This window comes from Spea bombifrons, chromosome 4, assembly GCF_027358695.1.
Source record: "Spea bombifrons isolate aSpeBom1 chromosome 4, aSpeBom1.2.pri, whole genome shotgun sequence".
In the NCBI taxonomy this organism is placed as follows: Eukaryota; Metazoa; Chordata; class Amphibia; order Anura; family Pelobatidae; genus Spea; species Spea bombifrons.
The window spans coordinates 43,787,257-43,814,900 of record NC_071090.1 but is presented as its reverse complement, the minus strand read 5'-3'; the positions used below and the strand labels follow the sequence as shown (position 1 = coordinate 43,814,900).

The following is a 27,644-nucleotide window of genomic DNA, read 5'->3' as shown; positions in this document are numbered from 1 at the left end:
GGACAGCGACAGCGGCAGCGTATCGCGGGGAGGGAGGACAGCGGCAGCGGATCTCGGGGAGGGAGGACAGCGGCAGCGGATCTCGGGGAGGGAGGACAGCGGCAGCGGATCTCGGGGAGGGAGGACAGCGGCAGCGGATCTCGGGGAGGGAGGACAGCGGCAGCGGATCTCGGGGAGGGAGGACAGCGGCAGCGGATCTCGGGGAGGGAGGACAGTGGCAGCGTATCTCGGGGGGGGACAGAGTGGCAGCATGTTTTTTTTGGTGCTTTTTTAAAGAAAAAAAACTTTTTCTTTAAAAAAGCACCAAACTTTTAGGGTGCGGCCTATATACGGGGGCGGCCTATATCCGAGCCAATACGGTATATATATATCTCCTGTACCTGCGTCTGTGCACCCTGAGCTGCAGATATTGGTAAGGGGACTAGAGATTAGGGGGTCAAAATAAACAGCCACTGCTATGTTCAATGTCTACCATTATCAACCCTTGGTCGCTCAAGATACTAATTTTGGTGAGGAGCTATATATATATATTTTACAGCTTTTTTGATCTAATTGTATTTATTTTCATTTTACAGACTATTCCAGCTGCATTTTCCTAAAAGAACAATGCTGAAGTACAACATGGAACAGTATTCAAGAAGCGTCTCTGGAAGTCCGCATTGAGCGAGTAATCTCTTAACATGAACTTGATATAGAAATTGACTTGTCTCAGAAGGCTGATTTTTTTTGCTTTTGGGAGAATTGGTTTACTCTCAACTGGAATTCTTGACGACTCTGTTTATTTCACCGTGTGAAAGAGATTGTGCTGAAGATGGCTAACAATTCAGTTGCATACAGTGGTGTAAAAAACTCAATAAATGAAGCAAATCATGGGGGTGATTTTGGAATCACAGTCGAGGAGCTTCGCGCACTTATGGAACTCCGATCAACTGATGCGCTACAAAAAATACAGGAATGCTATGGAGATGTTTATGGAATTTGTAGTAGGTTGAAAACTTCGCCACACGAAGGTAAGAAACTTAAATGGTGCTTTGCTCTTTGTAGCTCGTATAATCCGTCTTTGTTTGTCTGTACAACAGATTTAAAGGCTGCCCATTTGTTACTACAGATGTGTTTTTTTGCAGCTCATTTAGGAGCGCATGTAGTAGAAATAAATTATCAGCGGTTTAATTCCTAGGTCACAGGTTTCTGCGCATAACCCTTTAGATTCAGGGTAATAGTTTCATTTAATTACAGCTAATGTGGGGTGCTTGACGAAGCTGCATCACCTTTGTCACTGTGCTAGAATAGGAAACGCCTAAGCATTTTATTTCATTTAATTTGTTTTGCTGATAAAGCGAGAGGTTTATTTAGTAGGTATAGAGAATATGGAGCACAGTGTTACTGTATGTTCAACTTCCATTTAGCGATTTCTTACTTTGCAGATGTTTTTGAGGAGGAATAAACAAAATGCCAAACGTCCATAAGAGACCTTCATAGTGCTGGTGTTTTCTGAAGTATATAGGAATGTCTTTGGAGGCACAAAAAAAAAAGATAAAATTGAAATTGAAAGTTTAGAGGGACAGCGTTTTGAATCAAGTGTTACAGTGCTAACCAAAATCGGACAAAATAATCTATAAAGAGCAATTGGGAACATACTGGTAACGGTGTATATAAAATGTAACGCTTATAGTAGCAACATATAAAGAAACTATTCTACACAGTGTCAATGAGACCAGCTTGGTTGGGATTCTGCTGAATGCTCCTTTTTTGGGGGGGATTTGGTAGAATCCTCCATGCGTTTGCTAGGTATAGATATAACCTCTCCAGTTATGCACATATGATGACTGGAATGTACTTGACTTTTGAAGCCATTACGTACGTTCCCGCTGTATGTAAAAGTATCACACTTGAAATAAAAGTACAGCTTATCCAATGAATAGTGAACTAAATTTCCTTTTTAATACTCTATATTTTGTTGCAAATGGAACAAGTTCTGTATTTAAGAAAATTTCAGCTACACATGAGAACAGGTACCCCCCCTTTTCCTCAAATGCAACAAAATAAACAAAGAAACCATCAACACAAAAAAATATCTCCTCTAATCCTCCTCCGTGGATTGGACGGGGAGAGCGATCCCAATCGTCCAATCAGATTTGCACCTTAGCACCAATTGCAAATGAAAAAGTGAAGTAATTGGCATTGTTTGTGCATCTTTCATAAAGATGTTCATGTAATATAGTTTGTATGCCATGTTATAAACAAATTATTATTGTAAAAACATATTTCACACTCCATTTTGTTTGTATTTTTCCACCCCCCTCCAAAAGAGCTTTTAAAAAAGAAAAGAAAAAACCCCAAAAAATGCCCCCCCTTCCCATCTCTAGGAAGGGCTTTAAGGTTTAACTTTTCCTAGTAGAATAAGTTTCTTACCTGGTTTTATTGGGTTTAAGCAACTGTTAATCAGGACAGCTCTGGCTTCCTTCACCACAGTCTTCCCATATGGTTAATTTCTGACGGTGCCAATCCTCTAAAACACAGAGCTTCGGAAATTTGGGGTATAAATATTTAAAAAGGGGTGCTTACAGAAGCTTGGGGTGTTCTGTTTAATGCGTAGATAATTCATAATGATTTTCTACAAAGTTACCTAGAGATCTATATATTTATTCAACATTTTCACACCTTCTTATCAGAGAAACCGATCGGAACTGACCTGTGGTGTGTGTATAGGTTGTCGGGCTGGATATTTTAATAGTAAACATTCAGATTTGCCTTTTGACTATCAATTGCTGTCTGTTACTAGTTCAATGATTGTAACAAAAACAAGACTAAACCAAGCCCACCATCTAGTGTACCAAAGGAGCTTCTGTTGGACATATGTTCTTCTTTTGGTTCGACAGACTTCCCTGCTTTGACATCGCTACCTACGTCATGAGCATTTGCCATTGTATGGTGCTTTGCTCCCAGGGGCTTATAAAAGATTTATGAGGTCAACCACTGTGACCAGCTGCTTTCTTCAAAGCGCCCACTTGCTAAATCCCACTCCATTTAAATACGGAACGTGTGTTTAAGGAGAAATGTAGTGTTTTGCTTAGTAAACGTGCCATAAGACAGTCCTGCGATGGAAAGTGTATTTCATCAGACTATGAATTTGATTGCTTATGCCACTCTTATCCTTTACCATTTAAGTAATTAGGACTGTGTAATTTCCCTAATCCTGGAAAGGTTTCATTTGTATGGCGATGAAAGGTGACAGCTGTCTGCGCATCTATCTAGAATTGTTGTAACACTTGAAAACCTCACCATTGTGCACAAGTCAAATTGCCAGGCAGTATTCCCCTCCTGGGCGGATTGCAGACCGCCCCTGGAACGTAATTTTGAACAGCAGCAATGTTGCCTCAGTTAAAATTGGAACTTGTATTTTGTGTTCTTTTAAGAGTATGTTCAATGCTCCATATGACACAATTTAAACATTAAAGGGATTTAACGTTTATACAATAAACCACTTACCTGGTGTAGAAGCTGCAGTATTGATGCTGCATCTGCCCTTCTCTTCCTCCTCCGTAGTTTGACTTTTCTTGCAGTTTTCCTGACCAATGATATCACAAACGTTTATGTATAGATAGCTCTACAGTATAGATAACTAGACTCCAATGTACATTTTCTTGTGATATAGAAGACAGTGCCCTTGAGCTTTAACGGTTTAGGGTTTTAGTGTCATTCACAATGAGTGAAATGAGTATTTTTCTCCCTTAGATATGGCTGGGGATTGGAGTAGCCGGGTCACTTTCCCTGACTGTCCACCTCTACCTTTCAATTTTTGATGGTGTGAAATCAAAAAAGATGTAGTACTAAGTGGCGGAACTTATGGAGATATTTTTCTTTAGAGCTAATGCAAAATCTTCATTGCTTACATTATTTTAACTGATAGCATTTTCCTTACATAAATGAAAGGGGACCCCCCCATGCATTTATAAGGGAACCCAAGCAAAAATGTTAAGGGATCACTCTATCGCGTGTATTAAAGTGTTATGGCGGCAGATGTAAATTGATGCAAATCCATATAGTGCAATATAGTGCAGTTTTCCCATTTTTTCAGTGTTGCAGAATATGTCGCAATATTAAGCAATAAAAAATTAGAATTTTTTCTGTTGCAGAGAGGATTTTTGCTTTTTGTCAGAGCGACACCTTCATGCCTGTCTTTTAAAACTCTAAGAATGCATCTTGCTGAAAATCCTTTGACTGCGGCTCCACTTTGTATAGCTAGGTTAATCTTGGCCACGCGTGCCGCCTGCGTTGTAAGCCACGTAGTTGCTGAGTGCCTGACGTGTTCGTGTACGTTGGATAGATGTGGCTTTTTAGATAATGCCGCTTCGTTACTTGTCATTTACAAAGTGCTTTGTACAGTTTATCTCTAGCGTTGCGTATCCTTGGCCGGTGCAGTAATACATTTCTAATGTTTCGTTATGAAATGTTATATTTAGCTGAGCCGGGAACAGCACCTTTTGTTTTTCCCAATTAAATGATTTGTTCATCGTTTGAGAAAGTAGCGGGATACTAAGGGAGAGAACTTCATGACGTTGCATTGATTAAACAATGTTGGCGCTACGTTTTGGCTTCCGCATTCAGACTCGATAACAATTGAATTGATTGACAAACAAGAAGCACAAGCAATAGCGATCTTGAGTTTACTGACAGACACATTTTAGCATCCGTCCATAAAACAGGGCTTCGCATTAGGATGTGGCAGTGCGTTATTTTACATAGACCTCTGGGATATAGTCTGTATTTGTGGGTTCTGTACACTCTTACGGGGTTTCAATTTGACAAGTGTTGGTCAACCAGTCTTAGCAGAAGAAATCTAGAAAATTCTAGATGTGTCGACGCTGTTATGTGACCTAAAACATTAACTTTCTATAACAATGCTTTGCTGCTTCACAAATCACGAAATTAGTGATATTTACAGCAGCAAAAAATAGTTGAATCATGTAAAACTAGAACCTGTTGTTTTTTTCGCTCACTGGGATTGTCAAATGCATTTTGTTTTGCTGTAGCTTTGTTTTAAGTGGTGCTGTTCTTCACACAAGATTCTAGTCTTTTGAGGTGATGGTAACTGGGTTGTGAATAAAACTATACAATATGAAGGCCGAGTCTTCCCCGTGAAATGCAGTTATTTCGCCATTCGTCTGTAATGACATAGTGTGGTCGTGAAATGAGATTTATTCTGCGGCCATCCCCCATTTTAGTGATCTTTTATAAAAAGAATTGAGGAATCTGGTTATGTGCTTTTAAAACGCTGCAAGAGGTTTTTCACTAAACCTAATTGTTACCGCTGGTGCCTGCTCGTTTTGGTTTTACGTTAGAAGGCTGTAGATGTGACTTCAGATACCCAGGAAAATAATCACGTGGGCTGCTAAATGTTTGCCTGGCTTCTTCGTTGCCTGCACTAGAATGTATCATTCGCTTTCCACCGTCTGTGTGACAAAGTTTGAAAATATCAAAATAAAAGCAGCTTTATGGGCAGGCTTCATCAAACCCAAGGTTCCCATGGCAACCAAAAATCCCTTATTGGCGCCTAGGGTTTTAGGAGCGAGATCACCAGCTTGGTTGTAACAGAGGCCCCGAGTGTCGGCGCCACCAAATCCATGCCAAGCCAAAGCCAGGCTCACTCGGTCCCCACACGCTGGCTGGCCTCAGCACGGGGATATGATGTCATTTTCCTGAGGACCTAGAGGTTGCGGGGACCCTGCTTTATAGGTGAAGGATTCTTTCATCCCTAGTTTCATGTTCAATCTATTTGCATGGAAGCCAATGTGCTTTACTGCATGGGTTGGCAGCTTTGTTTCCATTTGGTCTTGAGTGTTATTTATTGTAGTGCACCTCATGCCCATGCACTGTAGCGCTCAAATTGGGAATTGCATACATTCGGCTGCATTGTGTTGATTCCGTAGAAATTTGACCTGTATCATTTATGTAGTGAAAGCGGAAGCTTTTACATCAGGGCTCGACAAACCTCGGGTACCGGGTCGCCATGGCAACTTAAAACCACTTCTGTCACCCAGGGTTTTGCAGAATTGCTGTCGTGAGTCTGGCACCCTATGCTTTCCTGTGGGAGTGTGGTGTAGCGGGTGCCGCAAGGCTCCCAGCAGAGTCACGTAATGCTCCCCTTACCTCGCCCCGGCAGGAAACAACGTGCCGGGATCGTTATGGCAGAAGATGAGTAGCGGCACGGCTGGTCTCTATGAGATGAGGGAGGGGAACTAGTGTATGTGAGTGTGTTTATTATAGCGTCAGCAGTTTGTATATGTATAGTGCTGGTGTCGGGGTGTGTGTGTGTGCTATGTCTATAGTGGTAGTGTGTGTGTGTGTGTGTAAATGTATAGTGCTAGAGTCTTACTGTATTGTAGTGCCAGATTCAGTGTGTATGTGTCCATATTATGTGTTAGTGTGTAACTCTATTTATAGTGTTAGTCAGTGTGTGTGTGTGGTGCTAGCATGTATGGTGTTTTGTTATAGTATGGTATTAGCATGTGTGTTTCAGTGTGTGTATAAATGTACGGTGTTGGTGTGTGTGTGCGAGCTATTATGTTAGTGAGCATAAGAGGTTAGCGTGAGTCTATTACTGTATGGTGTTAGCATGTGTGTAAATGTCTGTTAATGTGAGATAAGGCTCTACAAACCCCCAGATATCCAGGGAAATAAAATATGATTGTGGAAGAACAAATGCTGGCTTCTGGGTCCAAACCGATATGTGACCCATGTCATCTCCATGAAGAAGAGAGAGAGAGAGAACCTTGATCTTCTCTCCTTTTAAATGCAAGTTTTCTAAAGCTGCTTGTTAAGTTCTGGTTTCAACAGTGTAATAGCCTTCTCTTCCTAATATCATTAAAACAATATGCTGTATTTTGTATGCACTCAATATAGAGAATGTCTTAGAAGTCTTTCTTGCAATTTCTTTTGGTATTTCATGACCACCATCTATTGACTTACGAAAGTACTTTCTTTTATATCACAGGTCTAAGTGGAAATCCTGCGGATCTTGATAGGAGGCAAGAAGTATTCGGGAAGAATCTTATACCTCCTAAAAAGCCAAAAACGTTTCTTCAATTAGTATGGGAAGCACTACAAGATGTAACATTAATTATATTAGAAGTAGCAGCCATAATATCTTTAGGCCTTTCTTTTTATCCATCTCCAAGTGGTGAAAATGAATGTAAGTATTGCCTGTTCTTCATTCATTAAATCTGTGTGCTTTTATATTACCGTATTGGCTCGAATATAGGCCGCACTTTTTCCCCCCACTTTAAGTTTTTAAAGTGGGGGTGTGGCCTATATTCGGGGTCTAGCGCCCGACGCCCGGGACATGCAGTCCCGGGCGCCGGGCAGGCAGCGGGGTTAAGATACAGATCCCCCGCAGCGGTGCAGGGGACCTGCATCCTACTCCCCGATACAGCCTCCCCTGCCAGCACTTCCCACGGGGGGGGGGGTGCCGGCACGGGAGGTTATCTAAGCGTTTTACCTCTGCCCACCCCCGACTTACCGGAGCAGACTCCCGGGTGTCTTGCGGGGCCGGCGGGAGACATCTACGCAATACGCGTTTGCAACTTCCGGTACCGGTACCGGAAGTTGCATACGCGTATTGCGTAGATACTAGATGTCCCTCGCCGGCCCCGCAAGACACCCGGGAGTCTGCTCCGGTAAGTCGAGGAGGGGGGGCAGAGGAGGACAGCGGCAGCGTATCGCGGGGAGGGAGGACAGCGGCAGCGTATCGCGGGGAGGGAGGACAGCGGCAGCGTATCGCGGGGAGGGAGGACAGCGGCAGCGTATCGCGGGGAGGGAGGACAGCGGCAGCGTATCTCGGGGAGGGAGGACAGCGGCAGCGTATCTCGGGGGGGGCGGGGGGGGACAGAGTGGCAGCATGTTTTTTTTGGTGCTTTTTTAAAGAAAAAAAACTTTTTCTTTAAAAAAGCACCAAACTTTTAGGGTGCGGCCTATATACGGGGGCGGCCTATATCCGAGCCAATACGGTATTTATTATTATTCAGATGTGCACTTTTTTTTTAAATTGTATGGGTATTGGGGATTGAATGTGACTATTAAAAAAGCAATGCAGTTTAGGAAAATGTTGGTCAACAAAGGCTTTTCACGCTTTCAGCCATTAACTGTCAAAAGAAAATGCAGTATGAGGGAGGCATATGTGCATCATTCCTAACATCACGATAACGCAAACTTAATGTGGACATTCAAATTAACAATGATGTAAACATAATACTTTCTAGAACTGGAGGTAGTGAGCCCTGCTCTTGCAAGCTTAAAACACATTGGAATATTTTTCTGGTACGATGCTGGGTTCTTCATGTGGAAAATGCATTATAGCGTGGCCGTGTTCAGTGAGCTACTTAAAGTCTCTACGCTTTCCGAATAAAAGCCAACACTGTTTTTGTGTGTTCTAGCAGGGAAGTATATCAGTTTCCGTTAAACTAATATTCCAAGGCACACTCAAACGTTTCATATGTGCTGATGTGCTCCAAGTTGGTCAAAAGTTTTTCGCATGTTGGGCTGAGCAACCATAAAAGGTTTTGGAGAGTCTCGCTTTTGCGCAAAATAACTCATCTAGGGGACTGTATTGCTAACGCCACATATAGAACTTAAAGCTATCATATTATGCACTTGAATTCATGTGACAGCAGAGAGCAGAGCGTCACTTTATATCTTTCCTTTAGTTTGTATGCAAGTGCATAGAGCAGGGGTGTCCAACCTGTGGCCCTCCAGCTGCTGCAGGGCTACATCTCCCATACTACTCAGCCAGCCCCTTAGCTGAAAGAGCATTATGGGAGATATAGTCCTGCAGCAGCTGGAGGGCCGCAGGTTGGACACCCCTGGCATACAGGGATTCATCGGAATCTTGCTCTTTCCCTGACCTATAGCACTTTGCATTGCAGGAGATGCGTTGCATTGAATGGATCTCCGGCTCAGCAGTGTGCATGCACTGATACTCTCTACTAGCCAGATCCAGAGTGGGATCGTGTGGGATTTCTAGGGGGTCTAACAAGGCTTTCCTACTAGTTACTGTTTTTTTTTTTTCCCATTGAGAGTAAACAATTCATATTAAGGTACTTACTAGGTATGCAATTAGGCTTTTAGCTGCGGTACACTTTACGTATTGCATGAAAGGTTGATGGCCTTTCAGAATGACTACGGGTTCGAAGGCACAAATGCTTTTGTCATACGTGTTTTTGTTTTTCCTCTGCTTTTTAGTGTGTGGTGAAGTCTCCGGTGGTATTGAAGAGGAAGAAGGGGAAGCGGGATGGATTGAAGGAGCTGCTATCCTTTTGTCGGTTGTGTGTGTGGTGTTAGTGACGGCTTTCAATGACTGGAGTAAGGAGAAGCAGTTTAGAGGTTTGCAGAACCGTATTGAACAAGAACAGAAATTCACAGTTGTTCGTGGAGGCCAAGTTATTCAGATACCAGTGGCTGACATAGTTGTTGGGGACATTGCACAAATTAAATATGGTAAGTCTACGGTTTCTTTTGTTTTTGTTTTGTTTTTGTGTGTCCCATATCTAAATATATTTTATATATTTTTTATTTATTTATTAAAACAGGTGACTTGCTGCCTGCTGATGGAGTGCTTATACAAGGAAATGATCTTAAAATTGACGAAAGCTCGTTAACTGGAGAATCTGATCATGTTAAGAAAACACTGGCGAAAGATCCTCTGCTGCTTTCAGGTCTGTAGTCCTGTCATGCCGCATCATGTTAGCGTCCTGGAATATATAAGCTGTCCTATATGAAATGTGCAGTGTGACTCCTACCGTACTTGTAGGAGTAGATCCTATTAAGTTATTCACTTAAGTATAACTTTATAATACTTAAAGTTCCTATTAAGTACTTTGCCGCCCCCCCCCAATAAAAAATATATTTCCCAGTGTATTTATTGCAGCCTGGCTTTAGCTGGATTTATTTCTGTTCACTCTAGAATGTAGAACAAATTTGACATCTTGCCTTATTGGACTTACTAAATGAATGTTTGATTTTTAGGCACTCATGTCATGGAGGGGTCTGGTAAAATGGTGGTCACTGCTATAGGTGTAAATTCCCAAACTGGAATAATATTCACTTTGCTCGGAGCTGGAGAAAACGAAGAGGAAAAAGAAAAAAAGGACAAAAAAAGTAAGTACGGTTATATACATGTACAGGCTAAGCGGTAAGATAATGTGACACACAATCTTCCAAATTTCTTTAGAACATTAACATGAAAAATAAAATGAATTTACTTCTGAAGCATGTGATGTGCTCCTTAGCTCTGTATAAATTCTGTGACAACTCCATTGTCACAGATACCTGGCTGATTACATTCTGAACACTGGTCAGGTAGATGTAATGCTGGTGATATAGACAGTTCTGACTGTTGCTATATTTACTTTAATACAGGTTTACACTACTGTATGGAAGTAGAGTGTTCCCGGGAAACCTTTCTTAAACCGGAATGAAAAGCAGGGAATACCTGTATAGCTGTCGTAATATAAGATAAAACCGTTTTCTCCCTAAAATTTGGCTTTGAGGAGTTCTAGAACATTTGATTTTTCTTCAAGTGCTTTAGCAACAGGAGGAGATTACTCATTGTGCGATATATTCTGCTTTTATTTTTCATTTATATGTTATATATTCATTATTTAATATATACCCTTATTTTTGTGTGCTAGTAGCTTGTGGGAGCCTTAGGAGGATTGTTAAGAAGAGGTTAGATCAGGACAGTGAAGTAGCCACGCAGGTTTTTCCACCATGTGCCACCCAGCTTTGCTTTGGAGATAAAGCGGCCAATAGTGTGGAGACAGGCCCTTCTCACACCATTACGCTGATGGAAAAATGAAAAGCAAATACTACAGCTAGTTTTAACATGTAATAAAGTCAAAAATAATGTAGGTGGCAACTCCACTATACCGGTATCTCCTCGTGCTATATTGCATAGAATCGATTTTAGTATGTCTACAATCTGTATTTGCAGTATCTTAGCGGTAGTTGTCACATTTGTTACCACCACCCCCCCCCGTTCGCTTAACACACCATTATGCCTAATGGATTCATTTTGATCACTATGTCCTTGAAGAACTAACAGCCAGCGTACAGTCATTCACAAATACCATTGATCTACGTATATGTGCCACAGGTTCTGATCATGTTTCCCTAGAGGCTGTTTTTGGCAATTCAAAGGAATGTGTCGACTAGGTCAGCGCATGGGCTGTCGGACAACTTTAGTGTCTCTTGAATAACATTTCCAGGAGAAACAATTCACATAGACACACAATAAGTAAAGCCGTGTTTTAATTAGCACAATTCATGACTATTATTTTAAAACTGGGCCCCGTGGCCCTTCATTTAATGAGAATCATCTATGGTTAATAAGATCAGCTTCTGGGGCTGCTATGTAATATTTAAAAAAAATATTTTTTTTTGGAGGATTAACAATATAAATAATGTGACTGATGTTTCTAACTCCATTTGTGTTAGACATGTAGTGTATATGGATGTCAACGATTCATTAGTAACCAGAAAGCGATTGGCAGCTTACAAGCTGCCTGTTGGAGACTTCTGCGTTAAAACATAACATTTTTTTGCCCAGATTCTCTGTAGGTTTTTATCCTGTTCAATGAAGTAACCACTGTGGTTCATTTGGCCTGTCCCTTGTGTTAGGCTAAGCAGAAAAGTGGAGTACTCTTCTGATGGGCAGTAGGTTGATTGTGTTCAAGAAGCAAGATGGATGCTGAGTTGAACAAAAATGAAAAATCCCACATCAGAATATTGAGTATACCCCTCCTTCCGTATTTACATGCCCTGCGTTTAAGTATATTGTGAAATAAATCACTTTTTGATTTTATGTAATTTTGTGAGAGCTTCGAAGAGAATGTGTTCTATATATCCTCACAACATTCAGGGGCATTGTCGTTGTCCCTGCATATTCCTGATTCTGAATGGGGAGAATCACACATAATACAAATGTCACCTGGGGGTTATGCTGAATGGCTTCTTAGTATTGGTAATGTGGACAAAGCAAGAAAGCTAATATTCCATCCCCTGCAAATGTCAAGAGAGGCAGCGCTCTGCAAGCGGCAGGCTCATCTACATGGATTGCCTGTTTTGGGAGCAATTTTCCCATGAAAGGTCTCCTGTCAACATCATACAAGGAAGTTTGACATTTCATTTTAAGTCATACAGTGTGTCCCTTTGGCAGTGAAATGTTGCTATGGTGATAAGTGACTTAAATTGAGAGCACCGGATGACAGCTGCTTGCTCTGCATTAGATTCTTCAGTCTTCAGATCACATTAGGAATGACTAGTTATCTGCTAGAATACCTCCAATTTATCCACCACAAGCAACTGTGATACGTAGTAGTCTCATCGTGTACTTTATTTTTAACACTAAAATGTTGGTTTGGGACAAACATTGCTGTAATCTAATCTGAACTGCCCTTGTGGCATTTTCTTTTCCTTTTCTGCTCAGCAATCTCAAATGTGTATTTTTTTCTTTGCGTATCAAGGTATATGAATGTCTGGCCTTAGAGAAGGTCGTCCTTGATCATATAGTGCTGTGGTTTTAATACTACATGAAACAGCCTATGTGCTGCTTGAAATATTCTAATGAACTCTTTAATGTTGCGATGTCCACAATCAAGTAACACTTGTTGGCAGTAGAAATAGCTGAAATTATCTATTTCCTGGGAAGGTTCCTTGAGAACATGGTATGGCAATGGTTAATTGTTGGTCTTCCATAACAAATTAATAGTTTTTACAGTGTATTTTCTTTCTCTCCCTCCTTTAGGCAAAAAACAGGATGGTGCAATTGAAAATAGGAACAAAGGTATTACTAAATGTATAAAACTACATTGTATTATAAATTCAAGCTGGCTACGAAAGTATCTCCTAATGTCTTTTGATATGTTGAAAAGCTAATGTTTAGATTGTCGATTTTGTGCTTAATGTCCAATCGTCTTCCTGTTGTGTTCATGGGCATGTAATACCCATTACTACACCTGCATCTGATAGGGAACGTGTAGCGGAACCCCACTACCTGGTCTGATGGTATTTCATATACATTTGTGTGTGTTTAAATCATCATTTGGGAATTTACAACTTTAAATTGTTGGTGCTATATAAATAAAAGATGGATTTTTAAGGAACAGCAGTGCTCAGTGGAACAGCAGTATAAGAACAGCAAGCGGCGTGGTCTGAGTAGTAATTAACATAGATGCAGTGCAGGGAGACTACAGGCCATAGCAAAGATCACAGCAGTTCAGGTTATATATCTCAACTTGTATGGCCCAACCTTTTTGGCTTAAATACCTTTTGTTAGAACAAAGTGCCTATTTTGAGGGAAGAAAAGCTGTTCATAAACACTGACTTAAGCGGTTTCTTTTTTCTCTAATACAGCTAAAGCTCAAGATGGTGCAGCCATGGAAATGCAGCCCTTGAAGAGTGAAGATGGCACTGATGGGGAAGACAAAAAAAAATCAAATTTGCCAAAGAAAGAAAAATCTGTTCTGCAAGGAAAGCTCACTAAATTGGCTGTTCAGATTGGAAAAGCAGGTACGTGTTAACAGCTGGTGAAGGGTTATTGGCACTGTGTATTCATTTATTGTTACTCTTGGGGTTCTGTCAGAAAGGTCTTGCAGCCATTTCAAGCCAATCGCTAGAAATTGTTTTGGTGTTGTGCACGCACCACCACCTTACAAACAGGACCTTTTCTAAAACCTTTGTAAGGGTTGCAAAGATAAATGGCTAGAGTTAGTGTGAAAAGTTTCAGACACTTACCCATTTTATTTTTGTGTGTTAAATTAAGCACTCTTCTCACCACACATAGATTCCAGCTTTCCGTTGGATAGAAGTTTGTCAGACATTGAAACCACAGGTTCTTGATTCATGCTAGGTTGCTTTGTCCAAAAGCAGCTGTTTTTAATAGGTTATATTGTTATGATTTAGTATTACAATGTGACTGAAATGCCCAATGGAATTTCAGAACTCATCAATAAACTTTTTCACTGCTGTGACTACATTAAGTGATAAATCGTTTAATATCCAGGTCAGTGTTTAGCAAATAATATTGATTAGGGGATGATGTTACCAATGACCTCACCTGTGTTGAAATATAAGCTACGGTTTGGTCTCTTATCTTCCATCTTCCAGTGCTGAAAGAGCGAGCAACACTTTATCTTGAGCCGAGAATTGTTCTCTTCTTTCGAGCCGCTACCATCCTAGTGCTACCTGTGTGTCTGATACTGTTTCACAGGTCACTGCATTAAAAATACAGCTGTAGAGGATGTCATAAAGTAGTATCTAAGAAAGAATACCCTTCAGTGGTGGAAAAAAGCTTGCCGTTTAGACGCATATAGGCTTACCTTTTTTCCCTTTGAATTTTTAGCTCTTTTCTGAATTTTGGGAAGTGCTAATTGAAAAATAGGCTAACGTTTTGCAGCTCGTTTGCCCTTGTAAACCTTTTGTCTGCCGTCTTGATCCAGTCACTTTGCAGCCGAGAATAGCCTTTTTGTCTTCTAAATTATTCCTTGTTGAAACCTTTTGACATTAGTTTATTAAATTGTGCTAGAAAATGACGAATATATCTGTGCTGACAGATCGTAGCTTAGTCCGTGGTATGCTGTGCTTTAATCTTTTCCAAGGATTCCTGCCATTTGTTTTTGAAAGCAAGCTCATGCTAGGTTTACCTTGCTGTCAGCTGATCTTTTGTTCTGTTCTTGTTTTTTTTTTTTTTTTATTTGGGGCATCTAGAACTTGCGAGATGTGTGTATGTGAGAATGAACATACCTAATGAACATTCATTCACACTCGCATAGATGCAATTTTTATGAATGACATGCTTGACTTGCACAAGGATGTTTTGAGGTTAAATCCTGGTACAAAGCAATTCAATACTCCTGTCAAATGTTTATGTACTGCATGTATGAGTTACTATAGACAGTGTGAATTCATATGCCAGGTTGGTACATACATTTCCAGATAATGCATTCATCAGTTTTTGTTCATTTATAGGTTTGGTGATGTCTGCAATTACGGTCATAATCCTTGTACTGTACTTCGTGGTCAAGACTTTCTGGATTCAGAAGCGACCCTGGCTTGCTGAATGTACACCAATTTACGTCCAATACTTTGTGAAGTTTTTCATCATTGGAGTTACAGTTTTGGTGGTAGCTGTACCAGAAGGTCTTCCGCTTGCCGTCACTATTTCTTTGGCATACTCTGTAAAGGTAGGCATTAATGTAGTCTCTAATCACAGATTAGGCACTGATTTCACTTGTTAAAACAAAAAAAGCACTAAATCTTTATGCCAGAATGACAGCTGCTGGATGAATGACTAGCTCAGCGCAAGTCAATCTCGGGTGCCAGTACGAGTTAAGAATGGGAGAATTAGTGGTCCTGTGCAGTTTTCTCATATAAATATACCATAAAATATAAATATAAGACTTTGTTAACTTGAAACAAAATAAAAAATGTGTAATTTGCTCATTTTTGTAAAGGATGTGGAAACGACTTCCCTGTTACTAACTGCTCACCAAATTATTTGAATTTTCTCCAGAAAATGATGAAGGATAACAATTTGGTCCGGCATTTGGATGCTTGTGAAACCATGGGTAATGCCACTGCAATCTGTTCAGATAAAACTGGGACGTTGACTATGAACAGAATGACTGTCGTCCAGGCTTTCCTAAATGATAAGCACTATCGAAAAATTCCCGAAGCTGAGTCTTTACCAGAGAATGTTTTGGACCTCCTTGTGTCTGGGATTTCTGTGAACTGTGCTTATACATCAAAAATTTTGGTAAGCTTGGTATACGCATTTTCTGGCCCTTGCTTTATGACAACATGCGGTTTTCATGAATCTAGTTTAATAATCTCTCGAGTGACAGATTGTTGTTTTTGGAAGTTGCATAAATGAAGTTCTTTTCATGGTATTTGACTTTCCTTTTGTGACTGACTTTCAGCCTCCTGAAAAGGAAGGTGGCCTACCACGCCATGTTGGTAACAAAACTGAATGTGCCTTGCTGGGATTTCTTTTGGATCTAAAACGAGACTACCAAGACGTAAGAAACGAGATCCCCGAAGAAACCTTCTTCAAAGTGTACACCTTTAATTCTGTAAGAAAATCTATGAGCACAGTGTTGAAGAAGCCTGATGGCAGTTATCGAATGTTCAGTAAGGGTGCCTCTGAAATTGTCCTTAAAAAGTAAGTAACAAAACGTTTTTGTTTTTTTTCTTTCAATGCATAGTTGAATTTATATTTAAGCAGTAAAAATTAAGTTGTAACTGCAGAAGGAATCTTAAGTGCTATATTCCAGTTCACTGCTAAACTTTGTTAGTGGAAGTAAAGCAAATTTAAATGAGTTCTAAATACATTATGATTGGTCACAGCCATCATTTTTTTTGCGTTTCTGACGACTTCTTCCTGTAAGCCTACCAATAAACAAGTTGGCAAGTAACGTTTGTCTCAAGGAAACGTTGGCTTATTTTATCTTTGTGTGTTCTTCACCTGTGCAATATGATGGGCCTTTTGTTCTTTCATTTTCTTTCCAACCAGTACGGAGGTTTGTAAGGCTGCTAATAAGCATATACCCTGTGTATTGTCACTTATTGTAACAGATAGAATAGGGGGGTGGTATATTTACGGTGCGTTCATTTACATCATTAACATTAATACTCGACATTGGTGAAAGAAGCAGAAGTCAAATGTAACCTCAATCTGTACGTTTGCCTGTGTGACGCAAGCATGTGAGAATTTTTGTTAATTAAATGGAATTCTTTTGAATTTTTGGCTAGAACACCACTTCTCTCTTGGTTTGTTGTTTTATGCAACAAACATATACGTTTTATTTCTCTACCCTTGTGAAACATAGAGTTGAAATTGGCTAAGACTCCGATAATTATGTTTGGTTCAATGGACATAGAGCTAACTTTATAGGAAGGAATAAACCATGCAAATCACAAGACCAGGATGCTGAGTACAGCTTCTCCTACTCATATATATAGATATATCTATATATAGATATATAATTTTATATATATTGATGGGTTTCTAATATATGTATAAATCGTTTTTATCAAGTATGCAGATCTGGAATTGTGGGATTTTGAAACTTTCTTGGAAACCATATCTTAAACGTGTCACAACATTCTTTTTTTTCTTCATAATTCATTTCAGGTTCATTTGTTTTATCCACAGAGGAAACAAATGGGATAACAGTTTAAACACATGCCGTTGTTAAATGTAGGATGAGGATTTTTTGCACATTGATAATGATACAGAAATGATATACTGCAGTTCTTCAGAGGGCAAAAATGCAGACCAGGCTAGATCCTTATTATGAGGATGCAATGTAATGTTACACTGTCAGTGTTTTTGGTGCACACCTGCTTGACACCAACACCCCATGTCCCATATTGAGTTTTACATTTAGTAATGTCATTATGGATGTTATTACGGGACACAGGCTATAAATATACTATATTCATAAGCGAATGTACAAGGCCCAGATTGTGTTCAGAACGTATCCTGAAGTTTATGCAGCCTGCGCATATCTCTCCCTTTCACCATGGACGTGCCAGAGGGTTCAAGCATCCAACTGCACATACCTTCTGTAACGAGGACAGATTAGGTCTTTGTTTCAACAGCAAAGGGTATTCTGATGAATTGTCTGGCTGAAAACAGGCACTTTCTGTTTAAGGATTCATCCGTTTTAGAATGTGTCTGAAGATTAAATGTTACACGTCTCCCAAATACTGTATACACTTCTCCTCCTCCCCGCTGTGGCAAATATAAACAAAGCTGCCATCTTGTGATATCTTGGATGCTGTGTACATCTCCTTCACTTTGTAGCATGTTTTCCCACCTGGCTGCTGCAGACTTTTTTCCTGCTTGTTTTATTCACTACACTGAATGCAGATTCCAGTATTTGGCATCTGGATGCTTTGTAGTCTACAGTATTAACCAGAAGCTGGGGAAAAGGGACTGTGTGTATAACCGGTCACCAGGCAATGCCAAAAAACTGACATTTATGCAGTTCCAATATCATGGTTTTTTGTTTTGTTTAAAAAACAAAACAAAAATGTATGGCTTTATAAAATGGTTTTCTTATTTTTACCCCTTAAGGACAAAGGGTTGTCCTTCAACCCATTAAAAACAATGCATTGTGAGCCTTGTTGTGAAGGGGTTAATGTAATTTGTAGGTTTTGTTGTTTACTGCAAATTTCTGACGCTGATTTTTCTTGGTGCCTTGTGTGTGGATAAAAGGAGGCTCGATGGCAAGCTTTATTCCTGCCACCAAAATGTATGGTCCTACAGTGGCTGCTTAAGTATGAGCAATGCAAAAAGTGAGGCCATTGTGTTAAATTTTTTTAAACTTCCTTTCTGCAATGAAGGAGAGCTGTGGGGATCTGATTCAAATCTTCTAAAGGATTTCCTGCAGTTGGATCACAGGAAAAAATTGTCAAAAATGAAAAGTGCTATAAAACAAAATTGATCTGCTGTCTGGCCCACGGACCTGTCCGGTGCTTTTCCCTGGCCTTCATTCAGCAACTAAGGACTTCAAGTTTCATTTCTGTCAGCTCAGCAAATCAAGAAACCAGTCCGATAACAGCCGTGAAAGCAAATCTAGAGTTATTTTCCAGAAAAAGTACACAAGCAAATTAGCGGAGCCTTGTCACTGCTGTAGACTTACAAGAGATGAAAAATACACTTGGTTTTCCAGTCACATTTTTACACGTAGCTGCAAAGGGCCAGTGTTTTTAGATACAGGCAAACACAAGTTAAATAAAGGGTAAACTGGTTTATGTATAAGAAAAGAGGGTGGAAATACCTATTTAGCAACTAATTTAACTCTGCTTAAAGCCCCAGTGAATTTTCTGTAGTTGGGATCAAGGCATGGGCATAGGAACCCCATTTTTCCCCATCAGATACCTCCTTCCTCACGAAGTACAATAATATATAACTTGAAACACTGTTAAAAATAATGTACGTTTAATAAATCTTTGTAACAAAAACATTTTTAAATATTGAAAAATTGGACCCTAGGAAAAATATTTGCCACCCTGACTGCAAGTATGGAAACATAAAATAGCAGGTATAGATCAATACATTAACACACAAACCCAGCTTTGCATGTATAGATCACATGTGAATTCGGTATAGATCAAATAAACAGAATCAGACATACAAATCCTATATTTGCAGGTATACAATAATAATGTATGGAACCATAGCATTGCAGGTATTGATCAAAAGAATAACACAAAAACACAGCTTTGCAGGTATAAATCAACTGGAAATCACATGTAAACTCAGCATTAAAGGTGTAGATAAAACCCCCTATATTACAGGCATAGACCAAAGGTGGCACACCCCAAAGGCCAGCCCTGGCTTCCATACTGCCCACATAGAACCTGACCAGCACCTAGATACACAAACAGGTTATAGTCCAGCATGAGCCATTTTTGTCCCCAAACAGCCTGCCCTGTGCCATCTTTGTCCCATAAACACTCTGTCTGTACCATCTTTGCCTTTCCCTAAAGGCATCCACATCCACATCACATCCATGATGCACATATCCATTAATGCATTCTCACAAATCATTCAAGCAATTCATCCACACATTTATTCATTCACTGTCACTCATTCACACATGGATTCATTCTCTCTCATTGGTTGCTGTACACAGCATTTCGATTGGGGGTGGGGCAGCATCATCTGGGGCTGCCATGGCCCCCCTGCCAATGCCACACAGGGAGCACACTCACATGTGCTACGTCAGTTTTTGGCTGGTTATGGAGATCCATGATCTCCACAACCAGTACTGCAGGCTGCAACTGCTGATCGGGCGGCTGTGCCCACCCCCTCACAGCTGTACCCGAGGCGAGTGCCTCTCTTCCTTTCTTCCTGCGCCCCCGGTTCCTAGGCCCATGGATCAATGCATCTGTGTATAATGCATAACTTGTGTACAAATCAGTGGTTTGAAACCGAAGTTGGCCATTCATTAGGTTGGCGTTGATCACTCGCTGCAGGCTACCCTAGAGTTGAATCTAACTTGGGATACTTGTGGCCTTTGGGTAAATTAAGTGGGGGGGAGAAATTTTCACATTTGTTCACCCTATTGACAGGGAACTTATTACAATGTGGCCACAATGGACATGCATATAAACCTACTTCTTGATTCCTACATGAGATGTCTGGTGCAGAGATATGTGTGTTACAGAAGGTTATGATCAGGAGATACTTGAAAATGAGAGACATCAAAATGTGTCCTTTGCGGTAAAATACTTTATAAATAAAGATGTTGTTTTCCATTCAGGTGCTACAAAATTATCCGTGTGGATGGTGAAGCCCAAGTGTTCCGACCAAACGATAGGGAAGACATGATTAAACGTGTGATTGAACCAATGGCTTCTGAAGGACTGCGTACAATATGCTTGGCGTACCGTGATTTTCCAGCTGGAGAAGAACCAGACTGGGAAAATGAAAATGAGATTCTTAGTAGGCTAACCTGCATTGCGGTCGTAGGAATTGAAGATCCAGTCAGGCCAGAGGTCAGCAAGTCATTTTTACAATATAGAAATGTATCCGGGCACCACTGTATTGCATTGCTACTGGACATATAGCAATCTTATAGGCAATACAACTAAGAATTTTCAAAATTAGTATGTGGGTCTTTAATTTTGAAGCTGAATATATAAAAGTTGTTCTTGTTTTGTTGCATTATTGCAGGCTATTCTCCTGTGAGACTGATTGTTAATCAAGTGATTTGCACATTGTATTTGTATTGTTTCCTATATGTAGGAAAAGTGCTGCTCTTAAGCTAAAAATAGTTTTGCACTGTAGTTTTTTTTTTTCTTTTTTTAATGAAATGCAGATTGGTTGCACTTGTGTGTATGCTAAAAAAATGGTGTCAAGGGTTTTCAACATACCCTATATTAAATGTCATTGTTTAGAAAGCAATGCAAGACTGCAGGCCATTTCTTTGATTTGCCTTGTTAGTTCACCTAGTTTCTCTAGTTTGGCTGAAATGTAAACCTTTCTCTCCTTTCTCGCACCGTTCCAAGGTCCCAGATGCAATTAGGAAATGTCAGCGTGCAGGTATTACTGTACGGATGGTGACTGGTGATAACATAAACACAGCACGTGCTATCGCCACAAAGTGTGGTATCCTTCACCCCGGGGAAGACTTCCTTTGTGTAGAAGGCAAAGAGTTTAACAGGCGCATACGAAACGAGAAAGGAGAGGTATGTACTCTTACTTAGGTGCTGCTTTTATGTATGAAATCACACCTCTTACCTGCTGATTCGTTGGTTACAGATTGAACAGGAAAGGATAGACAAACTTTGGCCTAAACTACGTGTACTTGCAAGATCGTCGCCAACTGACAAACATACATTAGTTAAAGGTAAGTGTAATTGGTAACACCGACCCACAGTGTGATATTTACATTGCTGGTCTACAGGCTACAGCTTGTAGATCTGTAATAATTTCAAGTGTTGCACATTCAGCCCTATAGTTCTGTCACAAAAGGGCATAAAGCAGCTGTGTGGCATTTGTATCTAAATGATGCCGTTTTCTTCGAGTGCTTAGAGCGAAAGTGGATAATTTGTTGGAGAAACGCCTTCCTATCTTAAAATATCTACCAGGCTAATGTGAGTTATTTCCAACTTCAGGTATAATTGACAGCACAGTGTGTGAGCAGAGGCAAGTTGTTGCCGTGACAGGTGATGGGACAAATGACGGACCTGCTCTGAAGAAAGCAGATGTGGGCTTTGCTATGGTAAGTAATTCAATACACGTTTTGCATACATCAGTGATGCTTCTTTTTCTGTCTGTTTGTGGGGTAGGTAAGTTTTATCTTTGCCTTTGCTCTAATGTAAACTGTCTGGTACTCTGAGCTGCCTATTGTAGTTCTTTGTATTATATTGTATCAGGGGTTGACAAATTTGGTTTGGATCTAGGACACTCATGCTAATGCCATACTGTAACATAAACATGCACACTCTAACACTATGGAGACACACACTGAATCTGGCACTACAATACAGTAGACATAATACCTCTGGTACTGTACATTTGCGCGCACACACACAGCACTATACATATACACACTGATACCACAGTACACACACTCATACTGACTCCAGCACTATACTTGTGCACAGACACTCTGACTCTGAGACTGCAGTATACATGTGCACACTCAGACTGACTCCGGCACTATACCTATACATACACTCATATACACTACTCCACGCTGCTGCCTGTCCTCTGTCATTTTGAATCTGGCACACTATGCTTTTATACGGGCGTACAGTGAACTAGGTGCCGTGAAGCACCCAACGGGTCACGTGGCATGCATTAGCCACACAAGATTCATGATGGCAGCCCTGCAAAACCCTGTTTGCCATGAAGTAGTTTCTAGTTGGCATGGGACCTGGGGTTTGTCCAGCCCTGTGTTATCACCTGTTCTGCATTTACAGCTTTTGCAAGGCAGTAATCTTTTCCAGGAGATGCAAGGAAGCTGTTAAAGCTAAACACAGCTTACATATCTATACCAATATTTATTTTCAACTCCTTTGATTTTTTTTCTTCCAATTCTGTCCTTATTTTTTTATTTCTTGAATTGGAAAAGTACAAGGTTTACGTTCCTTTATATGCAGTGTATACAGTAGTCAGGCACTTTAAACTTACATGCATTTCGCGTTGGCCTTCCCAGTGTGCCGTTATCACACAAGAGATGTCATTTCAGCCTCAGAATTGTGTTGCACGGTATCACTTTCAAAGTCATCTGTGTACCAAAGTAATTGTGTCATGGGTATCCTGACTTTAACCCTTCTCTTACGCAGGTTTGTTTTCTCTTGTCCTGTCTGTAATATGTCTTAGTGGCACATACTTGAGCTTGTAATTTATTGTATATATCGTAGTAGGTGGCTATTGTGGAGCTGGTTTAGCAGAAATGATTTTGAATCAATTTCCAGAGCGCCTCACTCCCCGATACACACCGCTGCTTTACCCTTGTTACGTGGTTTAAAAGAACAATAAAGGGCATACATCATTAAAGAACATCCAAACGTTTTATCTATATCTATATATATATATATATATATATATATATATATATATATATGTTTTCTGACAATTCCAGTTTTTGCATAATTTGTGGCAGCTGCAAAGATTTCCGCGGATGGTTATCGTATTTGGATATGAGCAGAGGTATAGGCTGTGCACACTTAAGGATCAGGAATTTAAATTGCATTCTGGAGGATATAGGGGGCTAGTGGAGTGACTGACGCAGTAGGAGCTGGCAGCAGTGTTCAGGATGATGAAAGAGGTGACCGCTTAGTAGGGAACTCAAATAATTAAGACAGCCTATCACAAGGGAATGGATTCGTATCCATGGGGGTTAAATGTTTTTATTAAATAAATAGTTGGATTTTTATTAGCTTCCTCAAATCGTTATCATGCATAGTTAACCTTCTGTCATAGGTAAGCACTGTATATTATCTAAAGATAGGAAAGTCTGCCACCTAGTGTTGGTTTATCAAGCTGTAGCCCTTTTCATTGGATGTTATAAAAATGTAACTTCTAAAATGTAACAAAATGTAAATAATCAAGGGAGTAAGATGGTAGCTCCTTCACGCTATAAATTACATATTATACTCCTAGTGTTTTTTATTTTTTTAAATCAATAGCAGGAAAGTGCTTCCATTGAAATCGGTTTTAATGCATTGATTGTGGTCTAGCTAAACTATTTATTCATACTCTATTCCAAATCGCGCCTATTATTAATTAAGAGGTCTGAGGCCACAATGGCAATTTATTGCCCCCTCCACGCACCCGAGGAAATCCCAGTTTAATAGGGTCCTTAATTCTGCGGAAAGAGCATTTATCCCTCTGAAAATAACAACAGCCTTTTTTTGTACGCATCTCACTAAAAGAATAGAAGTGAGAATACGGTTTAGAGCAGGCTCTTCCAGGTAACCCAAATGGATGTCCTTTGTTTAATGATAATGAACATTTTATCAGCCGTGTCACTTGGGTTTTGTTCACTTTCTTCCTGGTTATTTCCCCACAGGGAATCGCTGGTACTGATGTAGCAAAAGAAGCTTCCGATATTATCCTGACTGATGACAACTTCTCTAGCATTGTTAAAGCAGTGATGTGGGGAAGAAACGTGTATGACAGCATCTCCAAGTTTCTGCAGTTTCAGCTTACTGTCAATGTCGTCGCTGTCATCGTAGCCTTTACAGGAGCATGTATCACGCAAGTAAGTTGTCACGCGTTATATATTTCGCAAAGCAAGTGATGAGTTACTTTCTGCCCGTTCTTAGTTTTCTGAATGTATCGCTTCTGTTTACCACGCTATTATATGCTACAGGTGCCCACAGACGCTAAAATACATGCTATCCGCTTTGCATAGTTTTCCTGATGTATTGGTTTTATTTGACATGCATTTGTTGGTCCTAATTTTCAGTGTAAATATATTTAATACTCTTAAAGTCTCTTAATGGTCGAAAGATGAACGCTGGAAACTTTGCTCTGTGTGGCACTGGCATTTTGCTGTGGAAATAGAGCTGTCTCTAAATGGGACAAATGCACCTTTCCATGTAAGAAAAAAGTTTTAATTTTACCACCAAATATCCTAATTAGAATACCTGCGTGTCCTGACACTACATTGTTTTCTAGAGAGCATGTCGTCTAAGCAGCTTGTATGAAAAGTTGGGTTTAAAAGGGGAGAAAAATGTAAACTCTAGTTGTGCCACATTTTTTTTTCCCTTTTACATAACTATTATTGCCCCCATGCTCTTGTCTTCTGTGAAGGGTTGTCGGCTCTTCACCGTTATGCCTTGATGTAGATTGTAAGCTTGTGAGCAGGGCTCTCCCCACCTAATGTATCGGTTTGTCTTAGTCTGTGAATTCTCGTCTTGTCATACCCCTTGAACATATGTATTGTATTAAGCGCTGCGTAGATTGTTGGCGCTATATAAAAGATAATCTTGCCGTTTTTACATAGCTTTATACATCATGTGTTAGTATGATTCTGCAAATATATATTTTGATGAGACAGTCATGGTGAGGCAGGGTGCATGTTAGTTAAGTCCCTGTGCTTTAGAAATGACTGCTGTAGCCATAAGATAAGTTCAATATAAATGTTCTAAATGCATTAAAAATATATTATGCCCTTGATGTTGTTTTTGCTTGTGTTAAATGCCATTTTGAATTTGAAAATTTTAACTTAGAAACATAGACCTAGAACTTGATGGCATATAAGAACTTCAGCATAACTTTGTCTATCCCTCCACAACTTCTGCAGGGAGACGGTTTCATTTATCTACCACCCTCTCTATCAAGTAGAACTTCTGACCCTCTGGTTTTAGACTGTCTTCCTGTTCTATAATTTCTTCAGATACTTTTTTATGACATCTCCACCCTCTCTCCTTTCCCCCAAGCTATACCTATACAGTCAGGCTCCTCTGCACGTACTTGTACGTATAACATGAGAACATATCCACCACTGTTTAACAGCCTGGACTTGAAAGCAGACTCGGTTGACCTCTTAAACTGCATCTCTAATATAGGACACATAGGAACGCTTTGAGGAGCTCTTGTATCTATGGGGCCTTCAGTTATCTTTGTTCATGATATATAAGCAAACTTTTGAATAAAAACTAAATAGGTGTTTTGTTTTTCTTTATTGTCCAATTTAACAGGACTCTCCACTTAAAGCTGTTCAGATGTTGTGGGTAAACCTTATTATGGACACATTTGCATCACTTGCTCTGGCAACCGAGCCACCAACGGAGTCGCTTTTATTAAGGAAACCATATGGTAGAAATAAACCCCTCATATCGCGCACAATGATGAAGAATATTTTAGGTCACGCAGTCTACCAGCTCGTTGTAGTTTTCACTCTTTTGTTTGCTGGTAAGTAATTTTATATACATTTTATTCATGGCTTTGTTTTTTTGCAGTGCTCTGGTTATATGATGATGATGTACTATATCTCTAAAGCCAGTTAACTGCTGCATGTCTACCCAACCTAGAAGTACACAATATGTTTAAAAATGGACCATGTGGGGTAAAAACACTACCTGCAAATTCATCTGGGATTCTGTACAGTCTCTCATACGCATTTGCTCCTCTCCTGTGCGGGAGATGTTTTCGCCGGTCACATCTTCATGTACATGATATACTTGCCTCCAGTCTGCTCCAGCTCACTGAACGTGGCTAGTGGAGGTCTATTCAGAACCCTATGTGCATGCGCAGAAAGTGCTGGTTGCCTGGCCTTGGGAACTTTTTTTTTTTTTTATATATTCAGCATTAACAGATGTTTGGGCAACCTCCATGTTTTTTCCAGCATAACCATCACTCTCACTGATGTAATAATTAGTCCTAATGTTAACTGGATTTTTTTTTTTTAATGCATGTCTCTATTTTGCATGCTTTCTTTAGTTGTTGGATTTAGAAAATAACTACTGTAGTCCTCCCCTTTGTGTCTACTGAAACCAGGAAGCATTAAGAAGTCAAACCTCTACACATGTTCATTGGTACTCCCATAGAAGTCGCTAAAGCAGCAAGAGCCAATCACATGTATGCTATCAAAACAATGATCATGTGCGTACGTGTGATTGGCTGCTGCTACTCCTGCAGTATGCTGCCTTTATTAGGTAGCGAGAGGGGACGGTTAAATGGAATTTCATATGGGTTTAACATTAAACGTGGGTTGGATGTTGACTTAACACTTGGACACCAAATATTATCAGCCTTGCTTTATGGCGCTGTACGCACTAAATTGTAGCTGATAAAGGCTTGTGGGGCCCACTCTTACTCCAAACGGTAATGTTGGTTATCCCAAACCCCCACCCTAGAAAAGTTTAAACCAGTTAGGGTTATTGATTCCAAAAGATCAAATTCATTTGTAATTCAAGTAGACATATGTACTTTTTGTGTGTGTCCCCCTCTTCTTCTCTTGAGGAACCCAAGTATTGATGAGTGTGAGTGTGTGCTTTTAGGCATTCTTATATTCCCTCATATAATCTAATAAATTCATCAAATCCTCGAAGGGAGTCATACAACTGGACTCATTAATCTTAATATGCCTTGTAATCCCCTAATGGATAGAAGGAGAGTACTAGTTTTATGTAGCAGCTTAGGTTATGAATTTCACAAGATCTAAGTATCCCCCCCTTCATTTTTTTCTGTAGCTAAATATAATCTACACATTTTCCCCCCACAGGTGAAGAACTTTTTAATATCGACAGTGGACGGAACGCGCCTCTTCATGCCCCTCCGTCGCAGCATTACACTATTGTGTTTAATACATTTGTCATGATGCAGCTTTTTAATGAAATAAATGCAAGGAAGATTCATGGTGAAAGGAATGTTTTTGAAGGGATATTTAATAATATGATCTTCTGTAGCATTGTCTTGGGTACTTTTGTTATACAGGTAAGCACTTTTTTTTAACATTTTTTAAGTTTCTTGGAAAGGGAAAGTAGATACTTGGGTTTCATGCTTTAATTATCCAGTGAAAACCTTTGAATAACAAGTTCTGTACCAACAATGAATCCTTTAAACCCTAAGAATTATATAATGGAAAGAATACTATAATGCTGCTCACTCGTAAACT

At 40.0% G+C, this 27,644-nt stretch overlaps 1 protein-coding gene across 8 annotated transcripts in view; it reads left to right on the top strand.

The window, feature by feature from the left end:
- The window catches only part of ATP2B1 (ATPase plasma membrane Ca2+ transporting 1), a 53,327-nt gene that overhangs the window by 18,018 nt on the left and 7,665 nt on the right, over positions 1 to 27,644 (top strand). For all 8 annotated transcript variants that reach the window (XM_053464520.1, XM_053464519.1, XM_053464522.1 and 5 more), the window contains exons 2-18: positions 576 to 1,010; positions 6,995 to 7,192; positions 9,238 to 9,492; positions 9,585 to 9,710; positions 10,021 to 10,152; positions 12,800 to 12,838; positions 13,408 to 13,563; positions 15,022 to 15,236; positions 15,566 to 15,808; positions 15,972 to 16,213; positions 20,328 to 20,562; positions 21,076 to 21,255; positions 21,329 to 21,416; positions 21,685 to 21,791; positions 24,090 to 24,281; positions 25,726 to 25,939; positions 27,252 to 27,463. In XM_053464520.1, coding sequence (XP_053320495.1) covers positions 812 to 1,010; positions 6,995 to 7,192; positions 9,238 to 9,492; positions 9,585 to 9,710; positions 10,021 to 10,152; positions 12,800 to 12,838; positions 13,408 to 13,563; positions 15,022 to 15,236; positions 15,566 to 15,808; positions 15,972 to 16,213; positions 20,328 to 20,562; positions 21,076 to 21,255; positions 21,329 to 21,416; positions 21,685 to 21,791; positions 24,090 to 24,281; positions 25,726 to 25,939; positions 27,252 to 27,463 — 3,033 coding nt within the window. In that variant the 5' untranslated portion in view covers positions 576 to 811. The remainder of the gene's footprint in view (positions 1 to 575; positions 1,011 to 6,994; positions 7,193 to 9,237; positions 9,493 to 9,584; positions 9,711 to 10,020; positions 10,153 to 12,799; positions 12,839 to 13,407; positions 13,564 to 15,021; positions 15,237 to 15,565; positions 15,809 to 15,971; positions 16,214 to 20,327; positions 20,563 to 21,075; positions 21,256 to 21,328; positions 21,417 to 21,684; positions 21,792 to 24,089; positions 24,282 to 25,725; positions 25,940 to 27,251; positions 27,464 to 27,644) is intronic.